Source organism: Suillus subaureus, assembly GCF_016647635.1.
Source record: "Suillus subaureus strain MN1 chromosome Unknown BJ212scaffold_27, whole genome shotgun sequence".
Classification (NCBI taxonomy): domain Eukaryota; kingdom Fungi; phylum Basidiomycota; class Agaricomycetes; order Boletales; family Suillaceae; genus Suillus; species Suillus subaureus.
In genome coordinates this window covers 332219-344285 of record NW_024538583.1, presented here as the reverse complement: position 1 = coordinate 344285, position 12067 = coordinate 332219, and the positions used below count along the sequence as shown (strand labels likewise).

The window sequence follows — 12067 nt, the reverse complement described above, 5'->3', positions numbered from 1 at the left end:
AAAGTGATTGGAGAATCTGAAATGTTAGTCTGGGCGGAGAACAAGCGCATGTCACTTGATAATAGGCGTAGATGTTTCGGCCCTTCTTTTCAAATTTCGCATCTCAAGCTTGAATGCCATCACCTGCCCGCTAATGGAGGATGTGACAATATTTATTCTTGTAAAACAAGTCGTACTACACAAAACGGTCATAAAGCTCAAGTAAAATGCGAAAATCGACGAATGAAAGCTCAATGAATGATATATTTACAAAGACTGGGCCTCTAAGTGATTGGTTACTGCAAGGCGAGATGGTCCTGCTTCTGGTGTGATTGACTGGTGATCGTTTTCAATTCAATTTCTTCATGCTGAGCCCTAAAGACTGTTAGTGAATGAATTTTGTGAACGAATAGGTTTTATATACCCGGGAGGAGGCACAGTGACTGGATCAAGAACATTTTCTTCCTCTTCGTCGTCCTCGAGTTCATCATCATAGACTGGCCGTGGTTCCTGCTTCTTCTCCTTTTTCTGGAACCAGCTGAGGCAAAAGAAGAGAACAAATGGTCGTATTCCATCATCCACACCGACAACGTCACCCTAGTGAATGAAGCGGTCAGATCTCACGAACGCAACATGATTGTGGAAAACGAACATAGGTAACTTGTCCGAGTGGAACATCGACAACTTCGACAGTTTTTCGTTTGGGTTCACGCGCCTTTTGTTTCCCCTTATCTGATGACGACGGAATGGGGTTGAAAAAGGTCCTGCCACCGGGCAAGAGAGTCGACGGAGCGCTTTCTCCATGAAGGCGATTGGGAGGCAAGGGTAGTGTAGCAGGGAACTGCGGCGCGAGTGTTGAGTGAACTGAAAGAAACCAGAGAATGTGACTCACATCTAGTGGATTACGAGATTGATCCTTCCGACCAGGGCGTACTCCATTCGTGCGAGGGAAGCGAAGGAATTTGCTCAGGCGAAGAAAAGTGGGCTGTTGTGGGTCTCTTGTGGGCGGAGGTCTCGGCACCATAGGTATGGCGAATATCGGCGGTCGGCGGAGCCCAGCAGGATGATGACGTGTTGCATCAGACTGTAATGATAGTGATGAGTGAGTGATATAATGAGTAAAAGAATGGGATGCGCACATTCAGGATACCCCTATGGGCCGACTTTTTGCGTGCAATAATCTGTAAGCGGAATGTTAGCACACGAACAGCAGATGTGCGGGGAATGCGCACACGGGCCTGAGTAAGGATGTCAGGTGGAGTATCACAGATGCAGATCTTGCATTCGTCCTGAGCGTATGTCGTGTAAATTAGTTGGCGTGAATCGGATGAGAGGATAAGGAGGGAGGGATCCTGAACGTCGAAGGAGGCGAGGAGCTGTCGTGACTCGAAAGCCCAGAGCTTCATGGTGTTATCGTATGAAACGCTAGCAAGGAGAACTCCATCAGATGAAAGTGCTAGACCATGAATGTACTCGGTGTGCCTTTCAAAGGCAGCTCCGACAGTCTCCAGTGTAACCGCATCAAACTCGTAGATTGTCTTGGGGAAGTCATACAGATCTGAATCCGCGGTGAAATTGAATTGGAATGCGGCTATGATGGTTTTGTTTTTGTTTGTCCAGAGAATTGGCGATAACGTGGCTCCAGTTCCACTGGCTTTCCCTATCCTGACATCCAATTTCTGTGATTGAACATCCCAGATTTCGAGGCCCGTCCCCCAATCTAACTTGACTGCGAGCTTTTTCGAGTCTGGTGAGAATCGAACCGCGCCCACGAAACCGATGCTCTTGAATGGACCAGCCAAAAGTTTGCCAGTCTCCAAGTTCCATATCCGCACTGTTTCATCGAGTGATCCGCTCGCCAGCAGGGTATTATCCGCAGAGATATCAATGCAGTTGATTTGCTGTAAGTGTCCTTCGAATATTTTCACAATCCCCGTCTCAACCTCAAAGGCTTTCAGCTCTGGCCTATCCACATCTCCACCGCCAGTGACAACCCATCGACCATCCCCTGATACTGCCACTGCAAATACCATCCCCTCGAAAACACCTCGGGCTCCCTCAATCTCCTTGCCCGCCTTCAGATCCCATTGCCGAGCGGTCTTGTCCAAAGATCCGCTGATCATTCGTTGGCCGTCTGGAAAGTACGATATGGATGGAATGCTATCTCCATGACCCTTCAAAGTCGTTACCGGTTTCAGAATTGATTCCGTGGTGGCCGCCTTCGTCGACGTGGATGCCATGGCTGCGTCTCCGAGAGTGAAACCGTAAAGTAATACGGGCAAGGTATCCTTTCGAAGCGTTCAGATGTGCACAGGTGAGGCCTCCCACCGGATATCAGTGTATCATATGACTGACACTGACAGCGATTCAGTGATGAGCCCCTGGTAAAGCCAAATGTCAGTTAATCACCGCCGGAAATACAGGTGATATCTTGGTGTTACCGAGAGACTAGTGCTTTAGCAGCGAAGAACTTGAGGAGCAATGAATTGTCAAGTGAGTGCAGCTATTGGTTTTATGCATCGCCTTGCATATGCTATACACCCTAACACGCCCCCTGTGCATGGCAGCTGTGCATTGCGCCCTGGATCCTTCCATTTATCCCATTTGTTTCTCTTTGCTTCTTGGCTCACAGCCATGGCTTAGTAAAGTCACTGCCATCACTAAAGCGTCAATCTATTATCTATTTCCCACCCAACGATGGGCAACACAATACTCAACTTTATCGTTGCTCGTTCGTCAATTTTGTTTTGGACGTGTAAACGCTTATGGAGACCAGCATCTTTCATTCCGTCATATCAAACTGTCCTGAGTCTGCTACTAGTCTAGGCGGAGAACAAGTGCATGTACGTTGATGACAGGCGTAAATATATTAGGCTTCTCTTTCCAAACTCTCAAGCTTCAATATCTAAATTTTGTCGCCCACCAGTCAATGCACTTTAGTGAGGATGCGACTATATTTATTCTTCCAAAGCAAGTCGTAAAGTTGGAGGTACACTACAAGATTCAACAGCTGGAATGCTCGACGGATGAAATATTTACGAAGACTGCGCCTCTGGGTGTTCGTCGGCCACCACAATACAACATAATCCCGTCTCGGCCTGTGACCGACTAACTGCCAGTTTCGATTGAATTTCTTCGTGCTCTACCCTAAGAGACCATATAAAATTAATTTTGTGAACGAATAGGTTTAGTGTACCCGAGAGGAGGCACGACTAGATCAAGAACATTTGCTTCCTCTTCGTCGTCCTCAAGCTCATCATAGACTGGCCGTGATTCCTCCTTCATCTCCTCTTTCTAGAACCAGCTGAGGCAAAAGAAGAGAACATATGGTCATATTCCATCGTCCACACCAACAACATCAGCCTAGCGAATGATGTGGTCAAAGCTCACGAACTTAATGGAATAATAAGAACAAACGCTCGTCCAAGTGGAACATTGACAATTTCTGTAGTTCTTAATTTGGGTCTATGCACCTTTTGCTTTCCCTTGTCGGACAACCACCGGATAGAATTGAAAAAGGCCTGCCACTGGGCAAGGGAGTCGATGAAGAGCTCCCTCCATGAAGGCGACAGTGAGGTAAGGGTAATGTAGCAGGGAAGTGCAGCACAAGTGTCAAATCAAATATGAAAGAAACAAGAGAAAGGGACCCACATCTAAGGGATCGTGGGATCGATCGTTTCTAACAGGGTATACTGTGTTCGCGCAAGGAGTGAAGTGAAAAGGTTTGCGGAGGTGAGGCCAAGTAGGTTGCTGTGGGTCAATTGTAGGTGCCTAGCGGAAGTCTCTGGGTCATGCTAAGTATGGAAAGTACCGGCTGTCTGCAGTGCCCGCCAGAAGAACGACGGGTTGTATCAGGCTGCAGTGATGGCAACGGATGAGTGACGGAATGAGTAAAATGATAAGGAGCATACTTTTAGTAGATAGCTGAAGCTTGGCTTTTTGCGTGCAGTGGTCTGTCAAGGGAATGTTAGCACACGAATGATGGACGTTTGTAGGGAATGCGTATGCTAGCTTGAGCAAGGATGTCGGGTGGAGCGTCACAAATGCAGATCGAAATGTGAAATTCGTTGACGGTCGATGATCAGGTTGGCCAAACGAGTACCCAAGGCAATACTTGAGAGTACGAATATTAGAACTGAAAGGACTACAAGAGAGGTGGTCGGATTCCAAAAATGCGCCAGATAAAACATGAGAATAGGGTCTAGAGAACTTGAAAGGGTCTAGAGAAGTGGAGATCGACACGGAATCATTATTGGTAAAACGGGACTCGGCATCTAGTCGATTTCAAGACGTGCTATCAGGGGAAAGAGGATTCGAAGGCCAGCTATCGTAAAGGCTCACCTGAGAGTGAGAGAGTCCTCTTGCTCGAATCCATGCACAACTAGGTAGTAAGGGTTGTATCATGTTTGATAGTTAAATCGTACCAATTTCGTGGTTTGGTGTCGTGCTATCGAATTTCACACAGATTGTATGTACGAGGTTAGAGGTCTAAATGAGTAGGGCAAGTGGACGTACAAAGAAGAGAAGGTTGATTTGGACGACGGCCTGATATATGTGAGAAAGCAATTGAGACATCTGAGTGAGGCTCCTGACTGAAACAAATGTTCCACCTGTCTCACCGAGTACAGTCCGTGATGATGTACAATGAGAGTCTTGACCAGATCAACATTCTGTGGGGGGTGACGTCAGCGAGGATGAGGATATGAAGTTTATCTTCTGATGGAATTTGATAAACGCAGCAAATATTGCAGATAGCATATAATCAATACACGAGTGTTAAAACATCAGTTATGGAGCGTATATCATACAACAAATGTGTATGAGTGCATACGAAGTTAACTGCGACCATGAGCACCATCACGGCTGCCATTTACTGTACCGTCCTGGCGAGGGATGTCGACGCGCTCCAGGTGCCACCGAGGAGGTATCCTCAGTCTGCCATGAGACCAACACGAGTAATAGCAGAGGAACGCCTTGACCCAATGCACATCTGGGAGCGAATCAGTGTCAGCTGTGTCGTTTTCCTGCGCCTGTTGGCTAGACGGATGTCGTGTATCGTCTACTTTCTTGTATTCCAGTAGTTTGGCAGCAAGGAGCCGCTGTAGGGCACAAATCAACAGAAGGCACTGAGAAACAAGAAAATGTACGGTACAGTGACTTTCCGCCCTGGTGCAACTTCGACGACTGGTGGACCATGGCTGTGTCTGGGCACGAGGAAAGAAAGATGCTGCCGTAGGGATTGCACGACTCCATTCGAGCGGGGAGGCAAACTTATTTCGAACTGTATAACCACTCAGTCAATCATGTGTTTCGTATTTACTATAGAAATTGAAGACTGACACGATCAAATCGAGCTGGGACCTGATCTGAAAGAGACGATGGTAGGGGTAATGTAGCAGGGACCTGTTGTGCCATCATGAAGTCAACTGTCAAAGAATTGAGATATGAGATATGAGAGTCATGACCTACATCTAGAGGATCACGAGGATGGATGTGACGAACAGGGACTGCGTTCGCGCGAGGAGACAAACGAAGAAATGTGCTAAGACGAAGGAAAGCGGGTTGTTGCGGTTCTCTTGTAGGTGGAGGTCTCGGTGCCATAGGTATGGTGGATATCGGTGGTCGGCGGTGCCCAGCAGGACGACGAGTTGCATCAGACTGCAACAATAGTGATAGGTGAGTGGTATAATGATTAAAAGAATTAGACGCGCACATTTAGTATATCCCTGTGGGCTGACTTTTTGCGCGCGATCATCTGTATAGTAAGCGGATTGTTGGCACACGAATAGCAAATGTGTGCAGGGAATGCGTACACGGGCCTGAGTAAGGATGTCAGGTGGAGTATCACAGATGCAGATCTTGTGGTTGTCTGCGGTGTATATCGCGTAAACTAGTTGGCGTGAATCAGATGAGAGGACAAGGACATCGACGTTCTGAACGTCAAAGGAGGCAAGGAGTTGTCGCGACTCGAATGCCCAGAGCTTGATAGTGTTGTCATAGGAAGAGCTAGCGAGGAGAGCTCCGTCGAATGAAAGTGCTAGACCATAGATCTTCTTGGTGTGCCCTTCAAAAGAAGCTCCAACAGTCTTCAGCGTAACCGCGTCAAACTCGTAGATTGTCTTGGCGAAGTTGTCATCATATAGAGTCGACTTAGAAGAATCGAATTCGAATATGGCGATGATAGTTTTGTTTTTTTGTGTCCAGAAAACTGGCGAGAACACGACTGATCCATTGGGTTTCCCTGTTCTCACATCCAATTTCTGTGATTGAACATCCCAGACCTCTAGGCACGTCCCCCAATCCAACTGGACTGCGAGCTTCTTCGAGTCTGGGGAGAACCGAACCCCACTCACATCACTAATGCTCTCAAATGGACCAGCCACAAGTTTGCCGGTCTCCAAGTTCCATATCCGCGTTGTTTTATCGGGTGACCCGCTTGCCAGCAGGATGTTGCCCGCAGAGATATCAATGCAGTAAATTTCCCGTGAGTGTCCTTCGAATATTTTGACAATCCCTGTCTCGACCTCGAAGGCTTTCAGCTCCGTCCTGCCCAAATCTCCACCACCAGTGACAACCCATCGACCATCCCTTGATACTGCCACCGCAAATACCACCCCCTCGAAAACACATTGCGCCCCCTCAATCTCCTTACCCACCTTCAGATCCCATTGCCGAGCGGTCTTGTCCTCAGATCCGCTGATCATTCGCTGGCCGTCTGGAAAGTAGGATATGGATGAAATGCTGTCTCCATGACCCTTCAAAGTCGTTACTGGTTTCAGAATCGATTTCGTGGTGGCCACCTTCGTCGACGTGGAAGCCATGGCTGTGTCTCCCTGAGTGAAACCGTAAAGTGGTACGAGCAAGATATCCTTTGGAAGTGTTTAGAGGTGTACAGGGTGAGGTCTCGGTATCAGTATATTACTAAGCCATTTAGTCAGCTCAGCTCAGCTATGCCGGTTCACTGGTTGTAGCCGAACCGTTGGTAACACTAGTTACCGTGCGGAGCACGGTCAACTACAATGTAGCGTGATATGTGGATTCAAAATAGTGACAAATAAACACCTATTATAGCAAGAAGGAAAACCCGAGATACAGAGAAAACAAACATCATAATGAAATCTGGAATATAGTGTTCTCATGGATAGCTAAGGAGAGTCATCTGATGTCTACTATAGAGGTCATGTGGATGCAGACTCTTTATCCTTATACATTTGCATTGCTGAAGTGTAAAATGTATTTGTAACTCAGGTGCAACCATCATGCTCTAACCACACACATTTGTGTTTAAAGTAATCTACAGGATGAATTGCTTCCTGACTCTCCCCACAGACAAAGAGCAGAGAATGCACCAGAGATGGATGAAGAAACTAAAAACTGGCTAATTTTGGATGATTTTGCTAAAGATTTCAATGCCAATGAATACAAGTTTGCAGCACATCCACTTCCCCTCTACCATGACAACCACCTAGTACAACCTGAACATGCCAACAAGATTCTGAACGGAGCTATCATTGAAGTTCAATTCCACATCCAACACTAGCACATTAAAGAATTTGATAGCTTCCAAGCTGTGGTGGAAAAGGTAACAATACTCAAACTTGGTCCAATTCATGTCCCATCACACTACAAATGCGTGCATCCAGGTGGAGACACAGAGTTATCAGGACAACCCATATCAAAAAGAGCGTGTCATAACAAAGAAATGAGTTCATCCAAGTCGTCCAAAGCTTGATAAAAATTTCACTGTTCCTACAAATGATCTGTATTTATATTGTGCAATCTGACCTTGCTCTGTGCCATGTCAAAGACTCATGGAAAAAAAACAATGATTGTGGGAGCAACAGCCCAACAAGAAACAACAAAGTGCAAATCGCTCTGCATGGTCACAAGTCAGCAATGCTGACCCCTAGTACTATAGGCCAGCGTTATGCAAATGGCTGTAAAAGGCATTTGACGCATGTTGTAAGCCAGAGGCATTACCACGGTCCTTAACTTTTTTCTGACAGTAACACCTTGAGAGCAGTGTTTGTAAACAAGTTGCTGACATCATGAAGAAATACTGTTTGAACTTTCCTGATGTTCACACATTCTGTGTGCATGATAAGTACTGGTTTGCAGATCAATGTCTATTTTGATTCTATCAAGGGCTTTCACTTTTTGCTTGATTTCACACTGCAATACTTCAACCAATTGAGGGCCTTGAGGAGGAACAAATATTCATCTCCATTGACATGCTGAATTTGGTGATGCAAGGGCTGAACAGTGATATACAGTGGCTCAAAAAACTGTCCGCATGTTTTGACATTTTTCACTATCTATGATATTGTGTGAGAAGGAACAAATGCCTCAAGGACATGCTTATAGCACATTGTAGTATGGCTTCAGGGCTTTCATTTGAGCCCTACACCGTGGGAATCGGTGGAGATATGGTGGAGATACAAGGCTCACAAAATGGTGACTCATGCGGACAGTTTTTTGACTCAAGTATTTTACAATAATAACCAGGTATTCTAGTATTTTGTATGACCTCCCTTGGCTTTAATTACTGCCTCTATCCTTCTAGGCATACTCTCAATTAATTTCTGGCAATCCTCAGCTGTGATCTTCCCCCATTCCACTGCTACTCTCTCCCAAAGCTCCCATACTCCTTTAGGGGGGTTTTCATAGGCTTGAAGCTTTTTCTTGAGTGTTCCCCAGAGATGTTCAATGACATTGACATCAGGAGACTGTGCTGGCCAGTCAAGAACATTGATGTTATGTTCTTCAAACCATTCCTTAGCTCTTCTGGATGTGTGCTTGGGATCATTATCCTGTTGGAAAATGATATCTTCTTCATCAATCCCTGATTCTGCCAAGCTAGGCAGCAAGTGGTCATTTAAAATGTCCACATACTGCTCAGCATTCATCTTCCCCTCAACCTCAGCAAGCATTCCCACACCATTCCATCCCATACAGCCCCATACCATTAAAGAACCTCCTCCAAACTTGACAGTCCCATTAACCTCTCTGTCTGTTAGGCCATCTCCCTTCTTTTTCCATACATATACCTTCCCATCTAACCCAATCCTATTGATTTTGGTCTCATCTGACTATATGACATGCTTCCAGTCCTCTACAGTCCAGTGTTGATGAGCTAAGGCAAAGGCTAATCTTCTCTGCCTATGTTTGATGGAGAGAAGAGGCTTTTTCTTCTTTGTTACTGCCTTGAGAACATTCCTCACAGTTTGTGAAGAGACAGGGGTAGTGATGGTGGAATTGATATAATGGGTGGCTTGGACAGCATTATCAGCCTTTCCTGTAGTGATATGTTGGATAATAGCCCTTTTGTCAGTAGAGGTAAGCTTGAATGGATGTCCTCCACAAGAGTTTTCCTTGTCTGGGTGGCTTTCTTTGATAAACTTGGCCACAGTGGACTTGCATACTCCAGTTCTAGAGGAAATTTGGTGAGCAGAGAGGCCAGCATAAGACAGAGAGAGGATATTATCTCTTTGAGCAGAGGAGATGGCTTTCATGGTGATTATGACTATGATACATGAGATATTCTGGTTTATATAGTTAGATATAGTCATAAAATAACATAATGACACCACTTCATAATTTATATAATAGTGGCATGATTTTTATGATGTCATAAATAATGATTTATATAGTTTTAATATACACTCAAAAAACTGTCCACATGAGTCATCATTTTATAAGCCTTATGTCTCCACCATATCTCCACCAATTCCCATGGTGTAGGGCTCAAATGAAAGCCCTGAAGCCATACTACAATGTGCTATAAGCATGTCCTTGAGGCATTTGTTCCTTCTCACACAATATCATAGATAGTGAAAAATGTCAAAACATGTGGACAGTTTTTTGAGCCACTGTACAGTGGCTCAAAAAAGTGTCCCAATGTTTGTGAGTTTTCATATAATTGCTTGATTGTGAGTCAGGGCGTGGGAATATGACTAAGCTATAGGGAGGCATCAGAAGGCTCTGCTTCTTTGCTTTGTTTTTGTTCCCTATAGCGTGGGAATCTGACATTAGTGTGTGAAAATATGGACATTTTAATTTGGTGACTCATTGGGACACTTTCTTGACTTTCAATTTGATCAATACAATCTCTATAATTCTAGTACTTGGTGTGTCCTCCTGTTGCTCTAATCACTTCTACCACTCTTATAAACATACTTTCTATCAATTCCTAGCATTGCCCATTAATAATCTTCCCCACTATGCTGCAACTCCCTCCCATAGCTGAAATAGCCCCTATGAAGGATCTTAATATACTGCAAGTAATATCCTGAGCAATTTCCAGGGCTGTTCAGCAGGGTTGAGGTCTGAAGATTGTGCTTGCTATGACAGGATAGTATTATCATTGTTTTCAAATCATTTGGTAGCTGACTTGGAGTATGCTTGAGATCATCATCCTATTAGAAGATAGTGTCTTCTTCAATGATTTCTGATTTCTGCATGCTTCCAAGCAGATGCTCCTCCAAAATTGAGATGTACTGCTCTGCATTTATTCTCCCCTCCAGCTCACAGAGAATTCCTACTCTATTTCACCTCATATAGCCCTATATCATCAAGTTTTATCCTCTAAATTTGAGTATTTCCTTGACTTATCTTTGTCCAAGTAGTTCTTCTGCCTTTTCTTATACATATTCCTGGTTATTTGACCCCATCCTCTTGGTTTTTAGCTCATCCAACCAGATATCTCTATTTCAGTTCTCAAAGTCCAGTACTGGTGCTTTAGAACAAAAGCTAGTCTCCTCCCTCTATTGGCTGAAGATAGAAGAAGCTTTTCTTCTTGGTTTTAGCTTTAAGGGTGGCTGCCTTAAGAGCATTCCTGACTATTTGAGTGGAGACAATGGTGTGGATGATGGAATCAATGCATTTGATGGCTTGAGTAGCATTAGCAGCCTGCCTGGTTAAAATGTGATACACAAAAGATCTTTGCTATATGGTATGAGCTTAAAAAGGTGATGTGATTTGATATTTTCCTTGATTGGAATGGCCATTTTGATGAGTCCAGCAATAGTATTTCTGCCTGGACCAGCTGTAGTAGAAATCTGCCTGGTAGACAGATGAGAGGAGTGGAACCTCACTCAGGAAACGGTGAGGAACACTAAACAAATCAGACAAAAGTAACAGGATGAAACTGTGGATTCTTTGAGCATTGTACTAATGGATATGTGATGGTAGGTAGGAGACTTGAGTCTGGTCTGAACAATATGAGAGTGGTGGAATATAAGGGGATCTGTCACATGATATATGATAATGTAAGTGTATTGTAAGTGGTCAGCTTACACCCTCTCATTGTTAAGAACCATGCTCAAAGGAGAGAGAGACTGACTCAGAGGGGCTTGGCCTCAGCTCGTATGCTGTGCCCCTTACCTGAGTATGTGCCCTTCATTTCAGAGGAAGTCCAGAGGACTTCCAGATGCTGGCTACTCTGGTAGAGAGTGCAGGAGGACTTCTGGAGGAGCGCGGGAGAGTTCCGGAGGAATGCAGGAAGTGCTCAGGAGAGTTCCCACTGCAAGGTAATACTTCTACAGGAAAACAGGATGGAAGGATAGGAGGTCTGGAGGACAGGAGGACAGGATGTCCAGAGGTCTGGAGTATGGAGGACAGGAGGTCCGGAGGTATGGAGGATGGAACATCTGAAGGACAGGACGTCTGGAGGTCCGGAAGAAATAGGGGCTACATCGGACAAAGTCTGATGTAGAAGCAAATGGAGGTAGACTACCCTAAGGTAGAGTCAGAGGAACAGGAAGTGGACCTAAGTCTGGAAAGAGGGTAAGTGCCAGAAAGGCAAGACTCTAGCCTAGGGAAGCAATCCCTAGACTTGGGACAGAGACATAGGGGACAAATCCGAAGGTCCAGAATTCCAGCCTAGGGAATCCTTCCCTAGGCCTTATGGAAAAGGATGAGACTCAGATGGACTGAAGTCTGGAAGATGATTGGCAAGTAGAACAGGATCTAAGATGAGAGAGCAGGAACTAAGATGATATTCAGACTGAGGACTCTACTGTAGTTGTACAGGGGTTATATACTAGAGGCTATCTGAGAGGATCAGTAAGCAAAGGAGTAAGGCTATGTA

The 12067-nt window shown here is 45.1% G+C and overlaps 2 protein-coding genes across 2 annotated transcripts; both read right to left on the bottom strand.

Moving 5' to 3' along the window:
- Positions 1–282: 282 nt before the first annotated feature.
- BJ212DRAFT_475524 (quinon protein alcohol dehydrogenase-like superfamily) lies at positions 283–2309 on the bottom strand. Its single transcript, XM_041343294.1, has 6 exons — positions 1212–2309; positions 1119–1160; positions 872–1063; positions 632–820; positions 404–576; positions 283–347 (listed from the first exon to the last, which is right to left on the bottom strand). Exons 1-6 carry the CDS (start codon positions 2217–2219, stop codon positions 329–331), a joined length of 1623 nt encoding a protein of 540 aa, XP_041190438.1. The 5' UTR covers positions 2220–2309; the 3' UTR covers positions 283–328.
- An 835-nt stretch (positions 2310–3144) lies between these two features.
- On the bottom strand, positions 3145–5580 carry BJ212DRAFT_1301676 (uncharacterized protein; the record flags this gene model as incomplete). The annotated part of the gene is made up of 12 exons (XM_041333160.1): positions 3145–3273; positions 3453–3534; positions 3791–3835; positions 3956–4123; positions 4321–4360; positions 4404–4467; positions 4495–4524; positions 4599–4649; positions 4854–5078; positions 5138–5260; positions 5320–5382; positions 5449–5580. The coding sequence occupies 12 exons, from the start codon at positions 5578–5580 to the stop codon at positions 3145–3147; spliced, it is 1152 nt and encodes a 383-aa protein (XP_041190437.1).
- Between the last annotated feature and the right edge of the window lie 6487 nt (positions 5581–12067).

Bases quoted from the DNA above. Each gene is read 5' to 3' on its own strand.
- BJ212DRAFT_475524 (XM_041343294.1), bottom strand. From the start codon at position 2,219: ATGGCATCCACGTCGACGAAGGCGGCCACCACGGAATCAATTCTGAAA. The intron at 1,064-1,118 runs GTGCGCATCCCA...CTATCATTACAG, and splicing joins CCCATAGGGGTATCCTGAAT to TCTGATGCAACACGTCATCA. The intron at 821-871 runs GTGAGTCACATT...CTCGCGCCGCAG, and splicing joins AATCTCGTAATCCACTAGAT to TTCCCTGCTACACTACCCTT.